The sequence below is a fragment of the Porites lutea genome, chromosome 7 (genome assembly GCF_958299795.1).
Source record: "Porites lutea chromosome 7, jaPorLute2.1, whole genome shotgun sequence".
In the NCBI taxonomy this organism is placed as follows: domain Eukaryota; kingdom Metazoa; phylum Cnidaria; class Anthozoa; order Scleractinia; family Poritidae; genus Porites; species Porites lutea.
In genome coordinates, this window is record NC_133207.1 from 25,759,828 (window position 1) to 25,786,817 (window position 26,990).

Consider the following 26,990-nt stretch of genomic DNA (forward strand, 5'->3'; position numbering starts at 1 on the left):
TCAAAGAATGACGTTTACTATATTTGTTTTGTATCTATAAAACGCATTTGAGGTTGTTATAGAACTAAATGATAAATCCTTTCTGCGTACGAAAATTCTTTGAGTTTATGAATTATAAACCGCTTTACAAGAAAGCGTCTAAATAGTTTTAGAAACCACTTCGTTTAATCTGTATAATTAACAAATGTTTAGGGGTTACCTTATATAAACAATGTGTTATTTTCAGTAAAATACATTAATTTGAACTGTCAAAGGTCAGGGTAACGAATTTTATTCGAGTAGTTTTGTATAAAACTTTGTGGCGAAATGCTTGATTTGCTCATTTTTTTTAAACACAAAGGCAACTGCGAAAAAGAAAATGCAATTTGTTTTTTGGCAATGGTCAAAATGAAGAGGTAACCGAGAGCGCTTTCTGAGTTTTTATTTACGAAGAACATTCTAGACTAACAACCATGTTTAACAATCGTTTGCTGTGTGATTTATCCTTCGCTTACAACCGAGTCGAAACGTTGTCCTCAGAGCTTTATTATAAATTTAGTTCAAAAAGGTGTCAGTAAGGCTAGTTTTGTTTTTCGAAGATCGCGTCATTGATTTTGCATATCGTTCTTGGTTGGTATTTGCTGATCTTACTTCAAATTAGGCAAAAATGTGGTATCAAAATGGGATATTTTAATCACAGGGCAAAGACAAAACCCAAATATATCAATATTTTCCTTACTGTCTTAATTAAATTTAGCTTCGCAGATTTTAATGTTCATGCGAGAAAGCTCCTCACTAAGGAATTTTTTGTGGCATTTTAAATTACGTATAAAAAAGCCAAGTGACGTAATTTTCAATTCTGAGTTTGGATTATGGTTTTTACCGCATATTTACAAGCGCATGTCTGTTTTTATAGCGCCAAATATAGATTATTCTTCGCCTTTTATTGTTATTATCTGATATGAAACCTTCACAGGAAAGCAACTTTTAACACCCGTATTCACATTCTATGTTTAATGTGGGTGTTCCTTGTGGAAAAAGACTGATAAACCTAAGCTCCTTTTCAAAGGTTGTTAAGGCGATTTCTTATCCTAAGCTTGCCGGATTAGTATTGACAGTAAAGCCATCTAATACCTATGTGTTGATTTTTCTTTTCAATTACAGTGTCCCATAAAGTAAACCAAGCGAGCGTTAGGTCAAATTCTGTCGAAAAACGCGTTGAATGAGTAAGCAATATTAAGAAATTTGTCGTCTACGTAAAATTGGCGCATTTGCGGTTGCAAATTTGCATTTTTATATTTTTCACTTGCTTTGGCGTTCTTTATTTTATTTGGCGGGTCTGCGACCGAGATATAAAATTAGCCAATTTGACATCAATCCCTTTCATAACTTTCAAATTTCGCGTAAAATTGGCTTCTACGAAACACGGATAGCTTACATTTTACTGGCGATTTTATTATATTCCTTTAAAATGTCAGGTCAGATTAAGTAAAGAATTAAAGAGTGTATAGACTTGTATCTGTCGGGCTCAAAATGCTAAACTGGATCGCACCCGAAAATGGTTCAATGGTTTTTCTGTTTTTCTGTTTTTCTTTGTTTAAATAACAATCAATTTTCTAATGATAAATAACGAATTTGCAAATAGTTAATAGAGAAGATTATGAATAAAGAACATATGAATGAAATGATTGTAATAAACGATAGCAATTGGGTTCGGCTATCAGCTGCTTATAAAAAAATTATCGCCAAGGAATATTGGCGTTTCATATTTGATTTTCTGAGTTTAGTTGAAAACAGCACTTTATGGAAACACGCGCGGACCCTCCCGAATCAGCTGCTATATGGAAAGTTTTGAATGTCTGCCCTCTGTGTTCCATCTTGCACGTCTTGCGTCCCTTTCGTGAAGTTCACGGCAGATTTTTTTTTTTCGGACGGGAAGTAGTTATTAATAATTCATGTTGTTGACTCACGCATGCTTTTTGGTGCATGTTTGAGATAAACTTAGTGAGCGAACTTTTTTAATAAAGCGATTCAATGGCAATGACATGCAGCTAATGAAAAATTTGCTTTTTTGTTAATGAAATATATCCTTCCTTGTTTGACATTGTTGTAGCTTTTGAATGTTTTGTGTTGTTCTGGGTATTTGCACCTGATCTTGGTTTCCAGTTGAAACCTTGTACAGTTTTGATTCCTGGTTATCCCTTTGTCACAATATGAAGTATTAAATCTGGTCTGCATGTACCGAAATATATTGCCAACAGTGCGATTCTCGCCTTTTTAATAACCCGTGCAACGTGGGATATCTTCCGGCGTTCAGTAAAAGCCACTTAGATCGAAGTACGTCCCAAAACTGGTGCATTAATACTCAGTTTTATTCATCTTTTGTAGGTGTCCAATTTATATACTTTTAATTCTTGCTTCGTTAAATCGCCATGAAGTGCCGGTTCGAACTACGTCGCGATTAAATTACTTTGTCAACTGCCGTTGACACTTTGCTTGAGGCCAAACTTTGTTTCAAATCGATAATAAATATGTCTTGACATTCAACAACAATTTGTCTTTGTTGTTTTACTCGGTTAATCTTGGCGTTATTTATCCCTAAAAAATAGGAATGACAGCCTGTAGCTGCATGGCGACACTTTGAATTAGCCAATACAGAGACAGTTTTTTCTTAAATTTGAGTTCATATTTGGCTTGTTTCTTGCAACTGTTTCACCCCTGATATTGTCGCTTGGTCCGAGACGTGTTTCTTCGGCAACACCGGTTTTCCCTTCCTTTCAAAAGTCCACAATTTCGAATTCTAGCTCAAACTAGAACGCACGAACACCCGTTAAACAAGTTCTTCAGATCAGAGCTGGTATGTTAATGGTGGGTAAACAAATTTCATTTTATTTTTCCAATTTCTCTTTGAGGGTCTTCAATAGGTTCGTGATACGGGATACGGGATACGGGATATGCCTCATTTGAAGGCCAGGATTCGAGATTTCAAGTAAAATGAGAGCGAGTTTCGCGGGATTGATCGCATTGATGCAGGATGCCAAAAGAAGCCATTAGGATCACGATTGAACGAAAATTTGGCTCGTGATGATGGGATTAAGGGTCCCCAATAAGGCCGGGATTCGGGATCCTTAGGCGAAATGTAAAGACACTCGAGATTGATCGCATACACAGGATGCAGGATGCGGGATCGGGACCACTAGGATTACGATTGAACGAAAATTTGGCTCGGGATGACGGAATTAAAGAACCCTGCTTAGGATCTTCCTCTTTCCTATCTAAATATATTTTATGTTTCGAACCTTAAAGCCTTTACGTTGCGAGTTCCGCGTGATCTGAAGTCCGGTAGTTGCGTTTAATGTCTGTCTGGTCGTTGCATTGAATGTAATTGCTTTATTGACGCTGTGGTGATATGGCAAAAAATAAATTGTTTAAAATAACTGGCTATTAAAAAGCAGCAAAGTCGTGTCGCCTCGTTGTATTAAAACTAATTTCAACCTTGCAGCGCCCGACTAAACATAATGATTTTTTAACAGAGATTTTTTTCTAGATGTGTTGCAACTGTGAACTAATACTACTGAGGAGCTACATTTATAGAAGTGATTATCTTTTATCAATTATACCTTAAGCACTCGAAGATACAGGCACTTGTATTAAATACTTACTTTGTATAAACTTTTATTTTATCGTTAAGCGATAAGCTTATCGATTGGTTAAGAACGGGCCGAGTGAGCTTTCGAATCGCTTGACCAGCATCATGCCGTTAATGCTGGAAATGTGGTTGCGTTTTTAGCATTAGTCGTAGAAGTAGAAAACTTTAAGAAAATCATTCTATTTTTAGTAAAACTTGTTAAGTATAACACCACTGAATTGCATGTTATGTTCTCTGTCCTTTTCCACAGGTTGCTGCAGTTATTTTTAGTTAATTCCCTTTTCGTTTCGTTACTCTCTCCTTTTTTGGCCTCTCTTAAGGTTCCCTTTGTGATCATCTACCGGTACTCCCTTAGGGTTTTAACTTTCGCATCTCTCTCAAAGTTCACGAACCCGGACTAATTATCACTTCTTAAAGTTGGTCTTTCTCAAACAAACCTCTTAGCGGATGATAGACTGCGCTTTAGTGCTATTTGAGGCTCACGAGAATTAAAAAAGCGCCTGCAAAACGCCTGCAGACGTCCAAGCAGGGATATTGTACTTCAAACTCCTACCCAATGGCACCGTGAACAGGTTGCAGTTGAAGTTGATTAAAACCCATTGTGCGGTGACCGACCTGAAGGGGACTGCGTAATTGACAAGAATGATCATTGGAAGAGGGAACAATAAGAAACAGCAGGTTTTTATGTAAAAATTTACCGTGCAAGATAATGCGACCTTTGAGAGTGCGATCCTAAGCATTAACTATTAAAATTGGGTTTCGCTTTGACCCCTGTAGGATGCAAAATTCGACGGGATGATGTTCAATTTTGTACGATGTCCGAAACAATTACGTTTCTGTCCTCTAGCGGAAAGGAGACCTGGCGAAAGGAAGTTCCAGAGGGAGTACCAAAAGCCGAGGTATGTTGTTACACCGGAGATAGTCTGGAGAATTAGAGTGTTCGAGAATTGAATGACGGGGTGCCTCCTTCGTTGTCAAAGTTTTTGTACATGGTAACACTTGATCCTTGGAAATTAACTGAGATTTACAGGCCCATGTTGTTTTGTAGTTAGGGCACTGCAAGCAGGGAACACTTTCTTACAGTTTTCTTGCACGTCTCTGTCTGGTCGAGGCGAGTCAATGTTGCTAACACTTTACAAAGCTCTACACTTAGTTACACAAACAACGCAGATACTTCGATGACTGGCCTCGAACGTGGAAAGGCCGGGAAAGCAAGGCTAATTTTCAGAACAGAAATTACGTTAGTGCTACCATTCACGGTTACTGAACGACTTAATGACGACGCTGGTGAAGTTTCGGACTTCGTAATGTCAATATAAAACACCGTTGAAGTTTAATTATTTTGGTTAGTCTCCTGCGAGTTGAGGGAAAAAACGTCTGCTGAATCGGTATCTTTTTCTTTTAAATTGTGGCAGGCAATAAACGTCGAGAGTGCATCGATGTAAAGAAAAAAATTGCCGCAAAAAGGGACTCGAGTCTTTTGAGGTGACGTTTTGCATATCCATGTGAAAAATTTGCGCCTCGCTAGAAGAGTATATACCTCATTGCCACCTGTTTTGGTACTTATAATTGATTTCTTTTGGTCACGTTCAAAATCCTCGGTCGCGTAACCTATACTTTAATCCAAAATGAGATCCACTTTCGCATTCAGAAAGTAGCCATCTCTTAACTTGTCGCTGAAACTTGATAATCGTCTCTTAGTTAAATGTTTCAAACGATGCGAAGTTAGTTTGCGCTTGTTTTTAGTTCTCTTAGCGGTGGGTTAGTTGATGTGTTGTATTGACGCATAATACTTACTGTAATAAGATGAACTTGGAAAGCCAACTAATGAATTAATGTTTCAATGCCGAATAATCACAGGGCAGTTTTAAGCAGTGAAATCGGCTCAATTTGGCTTGGTTAGACTGGAATAACTACTTAAACCCGATTTTCCGACGTTTCGTATCTGTGTGTCTTTAAATAGTAGTGTTTGTCCATAGCGTCCCCAATAAAGCGATTGCTTTCGGAACACGTGATTCGCATAATATTCAAATTTTTTTGTTTCCTCTTCTTCGTGTTAAGCGAGGCAACTTATGGACCAGAGTCTCTCACAACGTGTCGCTTTCTTCGTGCTACCTTTTCCCGAATGGATTTAAAGACTTTCGGACGACGAACGGCGGAACCTGCCGTTTTTTTCTTTTGTGTTTCGGCTTGGTTCGGCAAAGCTAAGGTCTCTTCAGAATCAAATACATTTTAGATCATATGGTTTAACATAACGTAACTTGTTGGTGTCAAACTTAAAGAGAAATCATTTAATCTGCAAAAAAGCCATGTTTGCCAGACGAAATCTACTCCAGTTAGTTTCTTGTTAGAGGATCGGCGTTGATAGTTATGTAGCCAATCGCTTTACCAATCAAGTCAGTGACGTCGGCCTTCCAGCCATCATATCCCAGCATGCTCTGTACACCGAGATATGGTGAACCAGGTGTCGGGAGTATATTTAATGAAGTCGTGTTTACCAGAATCATCGTCATGGCGAATTGTTGTTTTTCCACCAGTTTTTTGGATTTCCTGAAGGCGATAAGCGAGTAGAATGAGATCCGAATTTCGTCGCTTGTCCATTTTTTTCGACTTGTGAGTTTGACGACGATTCACGACCGGCGTTGTTCGACTTCTACCGGGTCTTGTGTCAAGTTATAAAGTAGACTTCAAATGTTATGTCAGTGCCGTAGCGAGGCAGGTGGACTGAGAACCAGAGACTCTCTTGCAGTTGCATTTCAACAAATATGTTAGCCTCGGCGGCCGCCAGGGCCCATCATGGGCGCGAGGAAAAACATTCGAGAGAGGAAGCTTTGAAACGTTCTCAAATCGCATTACTCGCCGATGGGCATGGCGAAGAAGAAGAGGAGCTCCACACTCAATTGCTACCTCCGCACTACCTGCTAGTACCGTTCAAGGATTGTGATTATGAGTTGCATGACGGACAAGTAAGTTGAAAATGAAATGTGTCTTCACAATCTCTCTCAAGTGCCTGGAGCATTTTATTTTAAATCAATGCGACTCGCAAAAATCCTACCATGGTAGACATTCACTCGGGCGCGAGGATTTTTAGCCAACTTGCTGTTAACGTTCGCGTATAATCGTCACCAAACCTGGCCAGAAGTGGCGAATTTTTTCGGTTTAGCCTTATCACGTTTCTGTGCTTTCCGCGGGCAAGACTTCCGCAAATTTTCGATCGAATGCTTGTATTTGAATTCGTGGAAGCCGGCAAGGAAAACTTTATACATAATCTTGAGCATGTGTAAATATTTAAAAATTATGCGAATGTAGTTTGTGTAGAGTATGCATTTTCCTCGAATTTCGCTCGCCTATCCTCTTTCTTTTCAAAAACAGGAGTCAGAAATTAATGCCGTGTGTCTACTCTCCGCAGCGGAAATGTCTTGAATGTGTAGTAAAAAAGTCTTCTTCGCCGGAATTTGATAACAATAATGTTCGTTTCATTTATGGCTTCTTACTTGGGATTAGTCCGAGGAGAGCTTTTGAAATATTCCCGAGCCTTACCTTAAGAACAGACAGCGACAATTCAATTTTCCGAGCTTCATTTCAGTTGATTGAAATATCTGCTAGACTAAAGTGTATTTCGTTGGCTCATTATTCATATTGTAATTCAGTAAGTAGATATAGCCACCGATTCAAGGAACGCTCCGCACTGCCAACCACGTCGATGTAGTCTTTTCACAAAAATGAATTATGTTCGATGGCGATTAATTCGTTTTATAATTTAAACACTGCTGTGACAGAACGTGAATGTGGCTGCGAAAATTTTGTCAGTAAATTTTATTTCGTATCATTCGGATGTTGATTTGAGTTGCGAGGCCTGTTATCGTTCAGTTAGCCGTTTCTGTTGGAGATATAGCTTTCTTTCGCCGTGTTCTGCTGCCTTTCGCAAGCAAACAACGGTGAAAATTAAAAGGTTTTCTTTCTTCCAATGTCATACGGCAATAGAAAAGTCAAACAAGGTTCTTTTGTTGTCCAAATGTCGAATTCTGCCCTTTTATTTGCTTACGTTGGTCGCTTTCCAATCGCATAACTTCGGCATTGTGTTCGTGTGTTAAGAATATTGCGAATTAGCCTGTGGACAGGACGAACACGAATCGACAATTTTGTAGACGAAACTTTCTTAGAAACTGTACTTTTGCCATTGAAAGAAATTAAACGCTTTGTCATACGTTAGTGTTATTTTTTAATCAAAAGTCATTCTTATTTTGTTATTTCGGGTAACTACGGGCTCGCTTTTTGACTTAAATTAACAAAAGTAAGAATAATAAATTCTTCGTTAAAAATTCGCACATTTGAGGAAATTATTGTTGAATATGCGTAGAATTTCTTGGCCACGCTGTAAATACTCTTATGCGAGATTCGGAACCGCAGGTTCGATGAATATTAATAATCTTTATCAAGAAAATGACAGTCTCTTTAATCAAGCGCAAACTGAGCTTTACGCCTTGATTTAAACGACGAATACAATATAGAAAATCAACAAGTTTGGGATTGTACTTTGTCGCAAAATATGCAGCTATCCTTTTTTCTGTAACTGATAGCGCACATTAAAGGACAGATTTTTGCTGACGTTGTGTTAGTACAACTACTGGATTTCAGCATGTTTCATTCTTAGTCCAGCAACCTGCTCTCCACATAAATAAAACAAGATTGTTCGGAAGACCGCAAAATGGGGAGGGGTTTTAAAACGACTCGAAAAGCATCTGACCGAGGACTTGGAATTATTTGTCAGGAAAATTCGCTGGACTTTGCGAAATACTTCTCGACCGTGTTTTGCAGAAGCGGTACTGGTACGCATTCCTTTAAACCATGCTGAACATTTTTTTTGCAAATAAACTTGTCAGACTCTATAATCGTACAGGTACCGGTTGACTTTAATAGTATTCGATTTCTGAGGAATAGATATTCAGAAGGACTTGATTCTATTGGCACGTGCTAACAAGCACTTGTGCCTAAACGAGTTTATTTTAATTCGAGTCGGCAAGGTTTTGAGTCTTTCGCGAATCTCGATGCCTCTGTAAATGAAATATTAATAGTGTAAATTTTGCCCTTCAAAGAATTGATTTACATACTTTAAATAATTCATCAAAAACTTTTGTTTTGGCCCTTTTCCCCATTTGTTAAGTTGATAAAATATTTAAATTTCTTTCCCTCGACAAGTGACAGTGTAATACCATGTTTACCTAACTGAAAATTGAAGGCGATCGGGAGATTTTCAGTTCTTCATCGTACCTGCAAGAACACCAAAGACATACGCGCCGACTCTCGACTTTCTTCACACGATTTTTGTTGCTAAATTTAAACCAGCATCGGCGATTCGTTGCAGACCACGCTCGTCCAATTAGCGCGAAATTGCACCCAGTCGGCGTAAACGTTCGCTAATTCCAATCCGTAGTTTTAATTTAGAAAACATGAAACGAGTTGTCTGATAATTTAATTTCTCTCAATCGATCGCGAGAGCGTCTTTTGCAATGGCCTCGAGATTTAGTTAACCGGGCCATTGTTCGCTTTTTGAGAGTTTCTGGTAGCTAAGCAGTAGGAGTCTTTGAGTCTTGTCTAATTCTTAGCGATATATGTAGTTTCAGCTACGTTGCTTTTAAAATTGTACTATTGACGAGTTGACTTGAAGTCTTTTTGGCGGCGAGCTGAAAAATTGAACAGAAAGATGACGAATGGCTGTTACCTCGAAAGTCACTTTTGTGGTCAAATTTTGTGGGAAAAAGTCGCGTTTGTTTTGCTAAAGAACCCTAAGGTTACAAAAGTATGTTATCTCGTAGCCGTGTAGCGTTGCTTTTGTCTGTCATATTCTAACAAACAGCGGGCATTTGCAACTGTTTGCGTTCGTTGTTACCTTCCATGAACGGTTAGTCCACAACTACGACCCAAACAAAGCCGTGCCGGACAAAAGGAGTCTTTGATAGAAAGCCGACCCCCTGTAAATTGCAAATCTTGAAACTGAATAAGAATTTGAGTAATATTTATGTATCCCGCTGGTTAAAGAAAGACAACATTGCTTCGGACAGATGTTTCGCTACTCAGGACCCAACCTTAGTTTTCTCTGCAAACTGGCAGATAGGTTATGCGGCTGTCTTCATGTCGAACTCAAATCTGCTAAAGATAGTGTGACTTTGTAACCTAAGTTGTGCTCGAAAAAGGCGAAAATACGTCGGAGAAACAGCCCGTTTTTCGGAATACATTAGGAACCTTTGCCCCCTGAAACGTGCGCGGTTTTTTTTTTCAATTTATTATGACGAGACTGGAACTTAATCAGAAAGATGAAATTAGGTAAAGCATTGCACCTCTGCGGGAAATAAAATATATTTTAAAGTGTTTGTGTGAAGTTGATCAACAATGTTTCGCTTAGGAATTTCTTGCTCCATGGCGCTACATTGTTGAAAAAAAAAAGATCTCGTAAAAAATGCCAATGATCCTTTTGCCATATCGCTGAGGACAAATCTTAATGGAAACGTCTAAAACCTTTTTTGCTTTGTTTATGTTACGAATTCGTCATCTAATTTCCTATTAGCATTGAAAAAGTCGTCCCTATTGTTCTGCCATTCTTCGACTACTTCATATTTATAGGAAATTAAAAGTAGCACTCGTGTTAGTTGTAGAGAAATTATCAATTACCTTCTTATTTTTCTCTGAGGTGACTCATGCCTGCATTCTAATAAGTAAATTCACTTATAAAATTTAATGGAAGTCATAGACACTGTTATTCCCGATGCTCGCCGCACAGTTCTTCTTCCCTTAATTTTATGATCTCAGATAGGTATCAACCAATTGTAGTCGCCAAAACAACGATTGCCGGCATCGAGTGAAATTGCGCCCCTTCTTCTAAATAAACTCGCCTTGTCACTTCCTATTAAAATGAATATAGCTTCCGCATTAACGATATAAAAAACCTAAATTGCCTTGGAGTGTTTTTTCTGTACGGGAAAACATTTTGAAATCCACTTCCATATTGATTCGGGAGCTGTTCAATTTCCGATTTGACTGTATCTTTGTTTGATTTTTTTTCCTTACTTATTCATAAAAGAAGAAGAGAGCTTACTTTTCTTTTATTCAGATTACAAGCTTTCAATATAAAGATCACAATTAGAACAAAGCCATTTGCCGTTTACCAATTTACGTAGTAAGTTCTGTTTGTTCTGCTTCGCCGCGATAAACCGATAGTTTCGCTTTTGCCTTATAAGGTAGTCTTGGCGCCGCTTTTTACCATAAAAATTATTTTGCTCAGAGCTAAAAGATCGTCTTTGAATCGTAAAGTAAAAGCAGGTCTTATGATACCAATTTTTCCGGATCGAAATTAAATCCTTTGACCAAATTAAAAAAATGGGTTTACCCTTTTTGACGAGATTAATTCATATTTACTCTCAGAATTGTTCACGATTCCCAAAGATGCCATTAGTTTTAACAAGCTTAATATTAATACCAGTATTACCGGTAATTGAGTTTATTTTCTTATTATTTCATGTATTTTTTTCTTTTTTAGACTTTCCTTATTGTTGCAAACAAGTTTGGCAAGCAGTATGTATACCGCTTCCACGCATCAGATTCCCTGTATATATTCAGTCCGCGGAACAAGATTCGAAGATTTGTTCTTTTTCTCATAACACATCAATATCCTTTTATTCTGAAATCATATGCCAATTTATGGCCAGAAATTATGTTAATTTGATTATATTTAAGCTTTGGGATTGAAATTTATAGTTGCATGCCTATGTTTCTGTTTCTGTTTTGGTTTGTAGTCGTTCGTTTGTTTAATCATGATCTTTCAGTTTTGCGTTAGTTGCTATGTATGATTTTAGTTTCCTCTGTTCTTTTGTCTTCTCCTATCACTGAAAACTGCAGCTAACAATTAGTTATCGGACAAAAGACCCTTTCACGTTTTTTTTTGTTTAGAGTGATTTTACTTGAACCGTGAAACAGATACTAACAATTAGTGCAAAATAGCGAGACGTAAACAATAAATAAGACAATGGATTTAGTGCATAATAGTGCGTAGTATTCTACTACCTATTTCACGGGTTAAGTAAAATCACTCTAATTTTGTCTGGGGCCAGTTAGCGAAAAGAAGTAAAGATGCCATATTTGAACGTGTTTTGTTGAAAAAGTTGGTGAAGGTTTAGCTCCGCAAAGTCGCCGAATCTTACAGACGTTTGTATGGTGTAGGGCAAGTTAGTGCCCCATCACCACCATACCCCCCCTCCACCATACCCCCCACCATACAAGCGTCTGTAAAATTTCGCGACTTTGTAGAGCCATATCTTCGCTCGCTTTTAGCGTATCACCTTTAAACTTTGTAAGTTTCTTAATTTTCAGGGCGGCTTTTACCTGTGGCGTCAATAGATATTTGCTAAATGGTCTTTATCAAAACGTAAAAAAAAGAAACGTGAAAGGGTCTATTCTGACTAAAATTGGCCCATGAGCGACGAAATCTTAACTGTGGTCGGACAAGATGGCCGGATAAAGTCAAGGATGTTATTTTACAGATGAATAAAATCTACCATTAGCGCATGTTTATTGCGTACCAACGAAATAACACTGTTGCACTGAGTAAATATTTCAAAGGGTAGTTAGCCGTTCTTTCTGCAAACCACAGTTGACGTTGACGCGATGTTACTTGGGACGATTGGCAACTACAATTTTCAGCGCAACACAGCGTTACGATATTGTTGCGACATTGTTTGGAATTATCACAACATTGTTCTAACATCATTGCCCTAAAAATCGTCGTTTCATACTGTTTCGGCTAACATTAACTGTAAGACACGCGATTTAGTCCGACCACTTTTTTTTGTAGTTTGTCAGACCAAAATAGTAACTTAGCTGGACATACGTCTCTGGACAGACGTTCTCTCAAGAAAGAAAGGACCTTTCTCAACTTACTCCTCAGTAAGGGACTCTTGTGAATCGTGTTGCCCTTCCCGAGGCTTTTTTCGTAGCTCATCACTAGGTTCCAACCTTTCACAGTTTTCAGTGGTTTCTCTGACCTTACTTGAATGTGGAAGTGGTTGTTTTTAACACTAAAGCTAATTTAGGTCTCAATAAGAATTGAGAAAGGTCCTTAATATGACAATCATGTCACTTTTGGAGAGCATATGGCATAAAGTTTATTTGTGGCCCGAGTCCGTTCGGGCGCAAATGATGTAACGAGGCCCTCGTAGTGGTTCTGTGTCGGACACAAATAAACTATATGCCTGACAAAAGTCATGTGATTATATTTATTTTCAGTACACAAGGCCAAATCGTTAAAATTTATTTCATAAGGAAAGACTGTTTAACATGAAAAAAAGTTATGGGCCGCAAATTCCATCAGTGCAGCCCGCACTTCGCCGTTTGGTCCGCAATAACGAGCGTTTTAGAGAGGGCAGTTTGTCATTTGGCAGCGTGTAGTGATAATAATTTCAATTATTAGTATCTATAAATAACTGTTTTTCCCCATATAAGGGAATCCAAGACAGTCTTGAATTCTAGATTCCACGCCGTGGACTTTGTTCCGGATTCCAGGTACGTTTTCTCAGTGGAAAATTTCCCAGATTCCGGATTCCACAAGAGGAAAATTCTCCTTACCTGGGGCGAATTTTTACTGTTAATCTGTTGGTATATACATAGCGCTGTGTGAGTGTACTCTTCAAGTTTCAATGTTTTCCTTGACCATTTCTCACATATTTTGAACTTCTTATTCTTCTAACAATTTTAACAAACTGTGTTTTCCTGGCTATGAGCAACCCGCCCGATGTTGCTGAGTAAGTACATCAGCTTTTTATCTGACCCCCGTCCACGTGCATGACCGGTTTAGTTTGACGTCGTTTGGTACAGTGGAACCTCGCCTTACGATCACCTCGTTATTACGACCATACTCTTTCGACGCAAACGTAAAATCACTGCGACCACCTCGTTATTACGACCAGGACCTTATGGCCCAACGGTAGTCGCATTAACGGAGTTCCTCTGTACAGATATTCAAACTCAGTTTGCTTTTCTTTTTTTGCACTGTCCACCCCTATTAACCAGCGAGCAGCCTCGCAATTCAACAAAGGTAAAGGGTTATGCGCGAGGAGCCAGCGATGCGAGGAGTGAGGTCGCACTCGCGCCTAACCGCCGCCTACTACTCTTTCTCAAACTATCAAAACAGATCAAAAACGCTTTTACCTTCTGAATTTTTTTGATGTCATTCTTGTTTTCCACTATCAAAAATCACAATTTTGGTCAGCTTAGAAAGCATTTTTGGAGTGTTTTGAATGTGCACTCCCTCGAAAGGGCGATGCTCCATTGAGACTAATAGTATAGTCATACTTATTATACAGTTACGCCTTACTCGACAATGCCGTGCTAAAAAAATTAAGACAAGACCTCGCCTACGCTGCAAGTTATTAACAACACATCAATGATGTGCTCGCGACTGAATAAATTAATTGTGCGATACATAAAGAAACAAAATTCTTTCTCGTTATTTTCACGAAAAAGATAGTTATTACGTGTATTGGCTATTTGCATGACTGCCAAGCTAGACTCAAGCTACTCTGTTCCCATGGATATCGATAGCCCACGCAAGTTTTTCAGAATGGAGCACGTATTATTTACTCATGGCGATTAAGAAACAAATTTCAGACCACGAAAGACATTTATTGCTACGAATTGTTTAACCTGGGGAAATCTATCACTGAGCATTTTTTGATTCGTAATATTTTTCAAGGAAAAAAGGGTTGTTCCTTCTTCATGCTGGAGGTTTTCGTAAGAACGTGACGAAAAACAAAACCAAAGTCTATCTATCATTCTCTTAAGTTATTAGTGTGTTTAAAATATCTTCCCACAGAATTTTCTACAAGTTCTTTCACAAAGTCACGAAATGCAATATAATAATCTTGTTTTTTTTTCGGCTGGATACATGGATTACATTAATTACATTCGTCCTTTTTTTTTAGTCGTGCATAATACACCTGATGAGGAAGATTAATAGAAATTAGTCCCAGTGATTATTGAAAACTTATTGAACAAGTGACCATTGCTTTTCACCGTTGGATCCTACGAGTTTTCACAAACGCTGCTTTGCTCTTCTCTTTCATTGGAAAGAGAAACCGCTTCTTTGTTCTAAAATGCTGTCTATACTTATAACATTATTTTTGTTCGTACTTTCCCTGTGTTTTTTTTAGTTCAGTGTACGACACGGTTAGCTAAGGCTGGTCTTTGTTCACTCTTGGTCACTAGATCCATGTTTTGAAATTATCTCCTAAATAACACGAGGTTGCTTTGAACAAAAAAATTCATTACAATTCTACCGTACTGTTTTGTCTCAGGGATGTAAATCGAAGGAGCGGAGCACGCGCAAAAGGTTTTTAAACTCGCTTGAATGCGTCGCTCGCTTCAATTTGCAAGCTTGTGTTACTAATCATTTTCTGATTTTCTTTTTTCTTTCCCTCAGATATGTGTTTGCAGCTATCTATACAGTTGAAATGTTTCTTAAGATCATAGGCCGGGGCTTTGCACTTCATAAATATGCATATCTTAGAAATGCGTGGAATTGGTTAGACTTCCTTGTAGTAGTTTTAGGGTAAGTAAATTCATTTCTACGCCCAAAAATGACAATCAATTTGGATTGAATCTGAATAGGACAAGGACTTCGACAGCAACAGAAAACTGAACACATCGCAATGGACTCGCTCAGTTATGAAACAACAGAACGTGACTTAGTGTTTTTCCCAAACCGTAAAAGAATTCATTTTCTTTCTGGTTTTAATCTTAGTGTCTCCAATTTGGTTTTAAGAGAGCTTAGCGGTTTTCCAGCGTGGGTTATTGAGAAATCGTCACTTAAATTACATCATGCCCGCATCGCATTTTCACGCGAGAGGGTTTATCCCTTTATCTTGTAATGACTATTGTTTGGTTGATTTGGTCATGACAACGAGTAAGCAATGATTTATTCATTTTTCTCTTGTCATTAATCATAAGCTGATAAGGCAATTACTTTGACATTGATGACTAATCCTAAGTGTCGAAATCCTTATATAATGTGGGATTAAAAACAAATTCTTCGGCATGAAAACATTCATCTCAACAGCCGGGAGGTTTCATCTGTCAGGGGCTCTTTTTTATAGTGAATCAACTCCTATATTTCTCGAAATGGACATGATACAGTAAAAACTCTTAAATTATTGAAGGCTCAAAAGCTAGCCATTACTATGGAAACCAAAGATTGTTTACCAGGAATTAGTTCATTTCTATGATTTATGATATAAAATGACGAACGACCTAGACCACGAGACTGAAAGAAAATTATACAATATTTCGGCTCTATTTCAGAGTCACAATCATGTAATAAGAAATAAAGCTAAAATACTGCAAAACAAAAACAAATTCTCTCATAATTGTAATTAGCCAAAGCTTGGTTTTGAAAAAATGATCACCCGATCCTCTGTATCGTTTTGTACATTTTCTGTTCTAAATTGTCAGTTGGTTTTGGACAAAGCTGAAACATATTCACGCATATTTTGAGTCCTGATGTTCTCTTCCTCTAGAATATAAGTTGCTAAATTATTTAGCACACGTGGAAAGAATTCATTTGATAAATTTTCTCTCAATGCATGGTTGCCTATTTTTTATTTCCTTGCAGTTATATAACAATGCTTCCTGGAGTAGAAAATTTATCAGGAATTCGAACTTTTAGAGTCCTTAGAGCTTTGAGAACAATATCAGCTGTTAAAGGTAAAAAAATTAAAAGTGATAATTATTAAAGATATATTCTTTTTCTTGTTACGGTGAAGAACGTTAAATTTGACACCCAAGACGGAACTTATACCGCGGAATGTCTGTATTGTTTTTTTTCTGTTTCCCTGTCATCCTAAGCCTAAGCCAAACGTTGAACTTTTCATGAGACGAACCAAACTCCAATTTGGGTCGACCGAAGTTAAATTAAGATTAAGTTAAGAGGCGTCGAACCAATCAACTGAATCAGACCAAACAGTAGTTTTAATAAATTTTCTCCCGAACGAGGCTAAATATACATTATCGTACAAAATTTTTAATTTATTAGTTTAGTTTTTCCCATGTGAAGATCGACGTTTGTCCCGGAGACGATCTTCAGGCGTTCTATGCGTCGAAAGCAGACGGATAGAACGTGTTGGACGATCCATACTCATTCAGACGAACTTAACTGAGCCACTTCGAACTTTTCATGAACTTAACTCACCAAGTTTGGTTCGTCTCATGAAAATTTCGACGTTTGGCCTAGGTCAAACCTTAATCCTAGAATGCGTTGTGAACGTGACGAGGAAACCTATCAACGACCACTGTGTGCTACATCTTATTAAATGCTATGAGCCTTTAGCTCAAAGCAAAGACGAGTGCGAAACTGAATAAAAATTTCTATAGCTCTTGGACCAGCTTTGGCCGGGTGCGTTCTTAGTTATTAGACAGATTTAGAATCACTGACGGTAACCGGCGCCAAAACGCAAACGTCAATTTGTACCACGTGACAAAGTTTTCCCTTTCACTTTCGTTTACTGTTCATTATATCTACCTAAAACTAGTAGTTTCAGGCCATTTTCATCCCAAGAATTATTTTGCACAGTTTTTATTTGTTCATTTCCTTATTTGAGAAATCGTCAACCTGAATTTGACGTTTCCGTTTGCCGTAAACGTGATTTTAAATCTCTCTAATTTCAGCGCTAAAGTTCCTATAGACTAAGGCGACGACAGTCGTCGCGGTCATTTTGTTAGCTTCAAGGTCTAACAGTTTGTAGGGCATGCAATGGCTTCTTCTTCAGTTATTTTAAGATCCTAAGTATACATCGGTCCGGTCCTTGCTACCGAACCAACCACCAGCGACATCCTGTGCTGCTAATTATTATTAATTTTTTTGTTTTTGCAGGGTTAAAAGCCATGGTTAACACGCTACTTAAATCCATCAGAATGTTATCTGATGTTCTTATACTCACTACTTTCTTTCTATGCGTCTTTGCTCTAATTGGCCTCCAACTCTTTGTTGGCATAATGCAGTGGAAATGTGTTGCACGACCGCCCGACGGATGGCCTCAAAATCATAGTGAATTTGATCGATATATTAAGGATGAAAGTAAGTAAAAGTCACTTCAGCCTGGATGATAGTTCTGTGATAGTTCTTTTAAGGTTTTTATGACTATCGCAGTCTCTTCATAGCGAATGGAACTTGATTCACCACATTTATTTTTGCTATAAATATGTCTGTTAACCCAGTGGAAGAGGTATTTAATTTTAGGTTGGTTTGCATGATATTTCCCCCCTTAAATCACCCAGTCTCTATGGGGGGTTCCTCAAGTTGAGAACTGCAATGAATTAATGTTAATTGGTTTAGTATTAGTATATAGAGGGAAGCTCCGCTTTTAGGCTTGGCTAAATCTATATATTAGCCCCTGACAACACTGATGCCGATTTTGCTTGAAAACGTAAGATATTTACGCGTTTCCGCCTTGCCTTCACACGATCAAACATGGCGTTTTCTGAGCAAGTTTACGAGAGTGCTGTCGAAAGTGGAGATTTTCAAAAACGGACGATTTATCGTTTTAGTACAGGTAAGAAAAAACTAAGATTTTCGAAAACGCTGACGTAACAGCGAGGAATGATATACTTGCAAGCTTGAAATTGGCGGGAAAACGAGAGTGTCACTGGCGCTAATCCGAGAACAGCCTGGGGACGAAAACGTTCAAGACGAACACGCTGCAAGAAGCGCTAGTGTGGAAGTGGAGCTGTCGAAGCAAAGTTCTTCGAAAATGAAATTTATGCGGACAGGGCTTCACACGCAAAAACACCTCATATCTCTATTATTTTACGTTTTTTAATGTTCGGTACGGCAGATCTGCTTCAATTTGAGTGGTCACTGCACAGGTTTTCACAGACTCAAAAGTTAGAACTTGTTTATACAGCATAGCGGACTGTTCTCCGTGAAAGTAGTGGCAGAGTAATCGTAATCACATACCGTTTGTAGTGCCTTATTAGTATACGTCAGTAGCAACCGTGTACATTCAGTGTGGTGACAAGTTTTGCTTTCTTCCAGCTAATCATTATATTTTTGAGGGCGATGGAGAAGCTGTTTTGTGTGGCAATTCTTCAGTCTCCTAGTAAGTCAGTTTCTTCTTTTATCAGTAGTCAATACGGTTTAGGAAGAGACTATCCATGAATCAATAACACTAACTTCGTGTAATTCGGACAACTTAAATTCTGTCATGTGTGATCAACTGCTGCCCTTGCTTTTTAAATCATATTGCCTTCCCTTTGATGAATAAATCGTTCAGTGTCCACAGAATACATATAGATAAAAAAATCGAAAAATCTTTACGTAAAATTTACGGGTATTTTTACATCCTTTATCACCTTCGGGTAAGGAAATCCAGCAACGACAAGACTATAGTAGAAATCGACATGTTTGTTGGAAGTGCCTGGTATCTCTTTTCACTCTCATTTCAGTTAAATGCGAGCGAACGCACTTTATAATCGTTAATAGTGAAAAAAATAATAATGATGATGATGATGACGATGATAATAATAATGATAATAATAATTTGTTTTAACAAATCATTAAAAGCAGTTACCCACTAATTAAGGACACCTATCTAAGAACTAACTAAAAGACTAAAAAAACATAAAACAAAATTCATTACTTCTAGGTTAATTTATTCTCTTTTCCTGTTCAGCCAATGTCCTGAAAACTACACGTGTATGCCTAATACAGGCCCAAACCCTATTTCAAAGTACATCAGCTACGATAACTTCGGTTGGGCTCTCCTAACTTCTCTGCAGCTTGTTACAATGGACTATTGGGAGAGTATCTATAACAGTGTAAGTAGCTGTCTCTTTGGGATCTACGTGTTTTGCGAAATCAGTCTTAGCATAGTCTGCGTCGCAGACACTCTAAACCGCAGTATACTAGATGCGTGGGCCGGTTGTAACACAGGATATCTTAGCGAGCATGCTGTAGTCCTTGTTATACGTAATATATCAAACACGAGGCACTGTGTTTCACGAGCAGATCAAACAAAAGAGAGTTGAAAATGCGACACGCAGCGGAGTATTTTGGATGAAATTCGAGTTGTTCGATCTTGCGATGAAATACTGTGTGGAATGTTTGAAATTACTTCTTAAAAAATGATTTGACAAGGAGAGATTAAGGATGCAATAATAGCGAGTTCTTCATCTAATTTCCAAACACTTCCTTTTGAGAATTTGAATCAACGACCCACCCGTACTTCGGAGAGATTCTCACGGTTACACTTGTCAAAGGCGTGTTTGGCGAGATCAGTCTTTTTGTAAGCGGTACTCGTTGTTAGAAGTGCTACAACACCCTATTTGCTATCTTTTCCAAAAGCTAGAACTTGTCGTCGCATCAACTGAATTCCAAAAAATAATTGTCCAGGAATTGAAACTGTTTCCTGTCATCTGTTGCAACGGATGGCAACGATGGAAATGGATTAAAACTTGAAAAACTTTTTCAACTTTTAATGCTATGCCTGCAAAAATTACCAAAAAATTATCATGGTTAGTGCTCCCTGATGAAATTTGTTATATATCTTCTTCATAACTCTACAGCCCTGGCCCCAGTTTTTTAAAAGTTGGAGTGGACAAGTCTGATTACGAAAACCGATTGTGTTATCCGCTGGATAGTGATTTATCCCGTGGATAGCGTTATCCACCTTTTCAACAACTGGGCCCAAGGCATTTTGTGTATGGCTGAAGGCACCAAGTAATCGCTTAAGAACTTGACCTAAAACAACAATATGCTCGTGATATTGCCCCCATTAACATTGCATTCTAAATCCTACCCTTACTTAAGTAAGATTCTCTTGGCTTCGCTTGTCAAATAACGTGAATTTTAACGTTATTATCATTCAGGTTATAGCGACCAAGGGTCCGTGGTACGTGTTCTATTTTTTGTTCGTGATTTTCTTGGGGCCCTTCTATCTCATCAATCTTGTCTTGGCTGTTGTATCACTCTCCTACGAGCAGGAAACCGCTGCCCTTCAGGACGCAGGAAAAAGGGTAAGCACTCATTAAAATAGGAGGCTCAAGCAGAAGCGGTTCAGCTCACCGGTGGACCTGTCACATAAAACAACAGGCGCCGAGGATACCGATCACGATAGCGTAGGGTCAAGATGGTGATGAATTCTGGCCAAATCCTTTTTGTTTTTTGTTTTGTTGTTTTTTGAACCAAGACGAAAGACTACGAAGTCGAGGTCTGTAAAACTGCTAAAAGCAATTGAACTGAATGAAGATGTATAGAACTCAAAACCTTTATCGCCCGGATAAAATCCAAGTTAGTGGCTACTTTAGCAGTTTTAGAGATTGAATATCCAAACGTCTTTTCTCTCTCTAGGCGCAAGCCTTTGAAAAGCTTAAAAGAAGTGCGTCTACGTATTCTTTTGATGGAAAAATGGAACCGGAACCGCTGTACGAGGAGGACTTGAAGAAGATCGAGGATCGCGATGCGTACATTGCGGCCCATCCGGAAGAGTCCGAACATCAGACGGAACTCGAAGAACCAACGGAGGTTACTGTCGAAGTCCCGACGAATCCGAGCTGCTGGAAAAAAACTCAGAAGACGGTCGCTCATTTCGTGAACACTTCGGGATTTGAGGCCCTTATTACCGCGTGTATCCTTTTCAATACTCTTGCAATGGCTTTGGAACACTTTGAAATGGACAAAACGTTTTCTAAAGTGCTTGAGATCTGCAACTTGGTGAGCATTTCGAACATTATTGATTTTTTCTGTGTGTTGGAAGATATATAATGTCGACACTGCCGAGGAAAGCTTGGTTACGGCAACGAAAAAAAAGCAATTGAATAAGCCGCATGAATTCGCCACCGAGAATTGTTTATCAGGCAATAAAGAGGAGGTTCATCAAGTTTTATGACTGGCGGCCAATGACGGGATCTAGAACGTCCAATCTTCGTCATTGTTAATATCTCTTGAAACGTTCTGCTGATTTATTTCTAGCTTGCGAGCAAGCTCTTCTGTGGCTCCCGGGGATACGGCGGTGGGGGAGGGAAGAGGGAGAGCTTGCTCGCAGGGTAATTTATTTCATGTCTTGCTTCCCAGGTTTTTACTGGAGTTTTCATGATGGAAATGGCTCTGAAATTGATCGCTTTTGGCCTCAAAGAGTATTGCAAGAACAAGTGGAATTTGTTTGACGGCACAATTGTTATTCTTAGTGTACTGGATATGGCGCTGACCTACTCCGAAACCATCGAAGGCGCAGGATTGAGTGTACTTCGAACGTTCAGATTGGTAAGTCGGTATAATGAAACATCATCATACAACCCACCCGTTTTGCTGTGAACGCCGGAAATATTTTTGGAATGTTATTTTGCTGCAAAAGCCAATCGGGCGTGAGAAAGTAAACTGCGAGCATGAGCGAGAGCGTTAATTAGTTTGTTGTTTTGTGGCAAGTTCGCTTCGTCGTTTTTAGTACTTTGCAGTAAAGGATCGCATTTTACAGCATTTATCTGGTATTTTTGCAACAATTCGCCTCTTAATAGAAAATACGTTATTAAATCACCAGTTTTTTAAAGTTTGCCTTCAGTAAGGGTTACAGAAAAACACGTGGAAGGCGGGGAAAGGTGGGAATCATCACCTACGGAAGGCAGTTCCTACCTCGCAAAACCTTGGATCCCCCTTTTCAAAAAATCCTTGTTCCTCCTTTGGATATTAAAAAAGGAAACTGTATTAACAATTGTCATTGTCACGGCTTAAAAGATTAAGAGAAGAGTTTCTCTTCTTACACAGCTCAGAGTCTTAAAGCTAGCACAGTCCTGGAAAACAATGGGAGATCTTCTCAACACCATCGGAAGTAGCGTTGGAGCAGTGGGAAATATCACTGTGATTCTCGCCATTATAGTTTACATGTTCGCTGTTGTAGGCATGCAGCTCTTCCAGGAAGCCTACAAAAACGAGAATGCGTTTAAAGAGAAGAAAATACCACGGTGGAATTTCAGTGATTTTGGTCACTCCTTTATGGTTATTTTCAGGATATTATGTGGCAAATGGATTGAACCGTTGTGGTGGACGATGCGGGCTACCAGTACTGCAGCAATTATCTTTATTTTGCCGGCTTTCGTGATTGGAAATTTTGTCATTCTGAACCTTTTTCTTGCTCTGCTGTTGAACTCGTTCAGTTCCGGGGATGATGTAGAGGAGGACGAAGAGGAGAAAAAGAAAAAGGAAGAAGAAAAGAAAAAGAAGAAAAAAAAGAAGAAGCGACCAGATATCATTCGCTTACTAATGTGCAAAAAGAACAAAAACCTGTCTGGGAGTCGGGGGAAGGTGGGCCCAGACGAAGACGGTGACGGAACGGAAGGAGATGTAAATTCTAGAACTATTAGCCCAACGGACGATCTTGGCAAAAAGAAGGCGGCGGTGACATTATCTAATAATCTTAAGAATGGTGATCAAGAGAATGGATATGAAATGACTCTTGTACACCGTGTGCCTAATGGTCAGACGCAACAGGAGAATTATAACGGCTTCAAGTACAACTTTGGTGAGTTATGACTCATCTGAACCAACACTGTCAACCACATTGAGATTTCCTCTCATTGTCTCTATAGCGTAATTATTAAGTACTTAACGTGCGTTACTGGACTCATTTCTTGGCAGTTGATTGTTATTATGACCTGCAAGGTCTGTGACGATTGACGGTTTTTAGAATTTGGGCGGGTCTCAAAAGGTACTCAGTTAGTTATGGCTGGGTATTTTCTTGGTTAGTCTCCTTCTCAGCCGTCCGGGCCGGAGTCACGTAACGCTCTCAGAGTAATGCTTGATCTGGCCACATTTGTTAAGTTAGCGACATCTTTGCAGTTGTATCCTAACCCATTGAGTAGCACCTTGGCTCTTCCAATACCATTATTAAATCGGTCAATGTACTTAGGTGTCAGCTCCAGATGGAATTTGTTCCATTATCGTTATCTCAATATACCCGAGAGAGTTAAGGTGATTGCTCCATCTCTTGACTAACATGGTAACTAGTCCTTCAGTAGTTGATATTTCAGCCATAATGAGATTGAGGTTGTTTACCATTTACTAAACGTTTCCGGAAATGTGGTTGTAAAGTAAATGGAACACGGCTTTTCTTGTCGTTCCAGCGAGAAATTTTCAGGAGCAACGGAACATCTGAAAAGATAGTCCAGTTTTTACTGGACGAAATGTTCCGAGCGGAAATTCGTGTTTCATTTGTTAAAACCCGTCATTGATACTAGTTTCAGGCATTTGCGGCCGTTTTTCGGTAAAAGGAACTGATTTGTCCGAATGGTAAACACAGTCCGTAATGAAATTTGCCAGTCGTGAATTTTTCTTATCCTCTGCCCAAAACCTTGAACCGATCAGTTTGCCCAGGTAAATGGTTATTTACCAGAACAACTTCATCAACTTCGTCTTATTTATGCTAAAGATTGACTGTCACAGCATTGCCCGTTAGCAGTTCCAATGGGGGTGAAAATATGTCTTAACTTAGGGAAATGGGAAATGGGTGGAAAACCACGCAAAAAATCGGCGACCGGTGGTGAGTGCGAGAAAAAGTAAGCGACAGCACATCGAGGGAACATGCCCTAAGCGATGTTTGCGGAGTGACTCTGTAAGATCAGGAGCATGAGAAAGCCTGGCATCCATGCATCTAACACTTGAAATGTTTTTTTTTTTGTCAGATGAAACTCCTGGTAAACCTGTTGGACGCAATACCAAGGTGAATTCTCCTCCCATTGAGAATCGTCACTCCCTTACCACCGCGCTTGATCTGGACGAGGCTGCATTGAGAATACGGGACCTTTCGGACTCCAATAAGAAACTTCCACGCGTTAACCGCGTGAAAAGTGACGATAGACTGGGATCTAGCGACAACAATCTTAGCAACGGGGATCTGGTAGGAAACGGCTCTGCGCCTGTGGTGATAAACGGAAACTCGCGCATGTCTGCTGGGTCATCGCACAAAGATGTAAGTCTCGGTGACATTGAGTCACGCATTCCGCCCAATAGCCCCGGACATGACTCAAAGCGTGACACAATTGTCACGGTAGAGAGCTGCGACACTACTGCTACAAGCGCTGGCGTGCGACCATGTTGTCCGGGATTCTGCTACTGTGACAGCAACTGCTGCTCTAATTACAAAGAGTCTTGCATTAGGAGAACCTGGCATGGACTGCGCTATCACGTCTGTGTGTTTGTGGAGCATAAGTATTTTGAGTGGTTCATTCTCTTCATGATTGTCATCAGTAGCTTAACACTGGTGAGTTACTAGTTCAGTTCAGTTCAGTTTATTTAGCCAAAATAAATTACAATTCAAGGATACATATAAGAATTGTAAGTTGGCAAGGGAGCCCAGAAGAAACCAGAAGGCTTATGAAGCATTGGCTCCCCAGTCACAAAGAAATAAGTAAAGTGAAAATTGGCGGACAGTAATGCATTAAAAATACTTGTGGTAACGAAAAACTAAACAAAGACTAATTTAATTTAAGAATTCAATAACAGGAAAGAAGAAGTTTTTTACTCTGGATTGGAACGAATATATGGAGGGGGCATCACAAATGAAAGCATTCAGCTTATTAAAGAAAACAGGACCTTGATAAAAAACAGAAAACTTTCTTATGTTGGTACGGCAGAAAGGAATATAAAATTTATTTGAACTACGCGTGTTATAACCATGAACTTGATTAGTACGTAAAATGGATCTGGAAAAACTGGGAGGAACTTCCAAGTCCAATCAATTAAACGGTAAACGCCATAAAAGTAGCCCTCGCGCGCTGGTGCTGCTATTACACGTACTTCTACGTAAAGGTAGAACAAGCAGATAAAATTTACTAAAATTTAGCAAGTAGTCTGTTTTTGAAATAATATTAATAAAAGGACTTGCTCCTTGATCAACAACATAACATAAACGCTAATGTTTCGGTGACATTTGCATCGAGTGTGTAAAGTAATAAAAAGACCTTCATTAAAATTATTATAATTATGCGCTTCACCTGATTTGGTAGTTATCAAAATATGCCAAGCTTTTTGCTAATTTGAAGCTCTCTACCGCCCTCAACGAGTTTATCTCATAGTCGCTTAGGAGAGCCCATCCTCGTTACCGACCAGGCCCAAATTTTTCAATAGGGGAACAACGTTATTCACTGGATAAATAACTATTCACTGGATGAGGCAAATGGTTTCCCCAATACTTATCTGCTTGGTAGCGTTATCAATTGTTTGAACAACCGGGGCCAGGTGTAGTTGTGACGACTTTTATGAATTTCCGAGCTTGTCACTTACTGCCCTGTGCCGGGCTCCCGGTCGGTGTACAAGAACGAAAAAAGCAAGCCAGTAGTGAAATAGCTAACGAGCGAAAAACGCCGGCAAGTCGAAAGGGGCGAGCCTGTAAACATCGTTTTGTAAACATCGTTTTAAAAACATCGATCCGCCCACATCCTGAAGAAACGTTTCTCGTATCGAAATGTCAAATGTCAAAACGTCAAAAGGTGTGTTGTTGGAAGTTTTCACATGCTGGACATTTTGTTAGACTCTGCGGACGCGAAGCCTAATGATTAGCGTAAGTGTTGGAGTAAAATGTCACAATTGACCAATCATAAGGTATACCAGGAGCTGGTACACCGGAATGAGGTGTTGAAAACAATGCTTACAGGCTGCACTTCTCTGTCTCTCCCCAACCCCCACGCTGATTACACGCAGCTTTTCTCGATCCGCTTTCCCCACTACCTTGGAGCCTGGAACAGGCTAGTCAATTACGACAGCTTTCACTCGGAGACAAACCTATCGGAACAAGGATGAGATCTAAGTCAGCCCAAAAACCTGTTGTGAAGCACTATCCTCTTTTAACTGTATACCAATTTTCTTTACAGGTTTTTGAAGACATACATCTAGACAAGAAAAAGCCATTAAAAGACGTGCTCGCTGTTATGAATTACGTTTTTGCTGTCACCTTTACTTTGGAAATGCTGCTGAAAATTTTTGGAATGGGTTTCGTGGGTTATTTTTCGAACCTGTGGAACTGTCTGGATTGTTTCATAGTGGCGGTAAGTCTTTGAGAATGTTAGGCTTTTCACTTAGTCGATGGCCTGCGTAGCAGGCGCTAGGAAGAAATATGCGAGAAAGAACGATGCGCGCAACGGAGGCTCGTCACGGTCTCTCTTCCCTCTCGTGTCTCCCTCGCGCACCGTGTGCGGCCATTTATACTTCCAAGATTCCAAGCGCGTACTACCAGGCTACTGAGTCGAAAGAACAAGACAAAAAAAATGTAGTCGATCGTTTTGCCTACATCTTCGAGATGTTGAAAAGAAATGACGAAGACGCATCGAACCAAGTAGT

At 39.2% G+C, this 26,990-nt stretch overlaps 1 protein-coding gene across 1 annotated transcript in view; it reads left to right on the forward strand.

The window, feature by feature from the left end:
* The window catches only part of LOC140942540 (sodium channel protein 1 brain-like), a 46,504-nt gene that overhangs the window by 5,714 nt on the left and 13,800 nt on the right, over positions 1-26,990 (forward strand). Inside the window, exons 2-15 of the mRNA XM_073391455.1 lie at positions 4,406-4,527; positions 11,163-11,290; positions 13,339-13,419; positions 15,096-15,224; positions 16,284-16,375; positions 17,541-17,744; positions 18,702-18,765; positions 19,339-19,483; positions 20,534-20,680; positions 21,015-21,377; positions 21,738-21,926; positions 22,425-23,178; positions 24,338-24,915; positions 26,525-26,698. Of these exons, the coding sequence (XP_073247556.1) occupies positions 4,406-4,527; positions 11,163-11,290; positions 13,339-13,419; positions 15,096-15,224; positions 16,284-16,375; positions 17,541-17,744; positions 18,702-18,765; positions 19,339-19,483; positions 20,534-20,680; positions 21,015-21,377; positions 21,738-21,926; positions 22,425-23,178; positions 24,338-24,915; positions 26,525-26,698 (3,170 nt within the window). The remainder of the gene's footprint in view (positions 1-4,405; positions 4,528-11,162; positions 11,291-13,338; positions 13,420-15,095; positions 15,225-16,283; positions 16,376-17,540; positions 17,745-18,701; positions 18,766-19,338; positions 19,484-20,533; positions 20,681-21,014; positions 21,378-21,737; positions 21,927-22,424; positions 23,179-24,337; positions 24,916-26,524; positions 26,699-26,990) is intronic.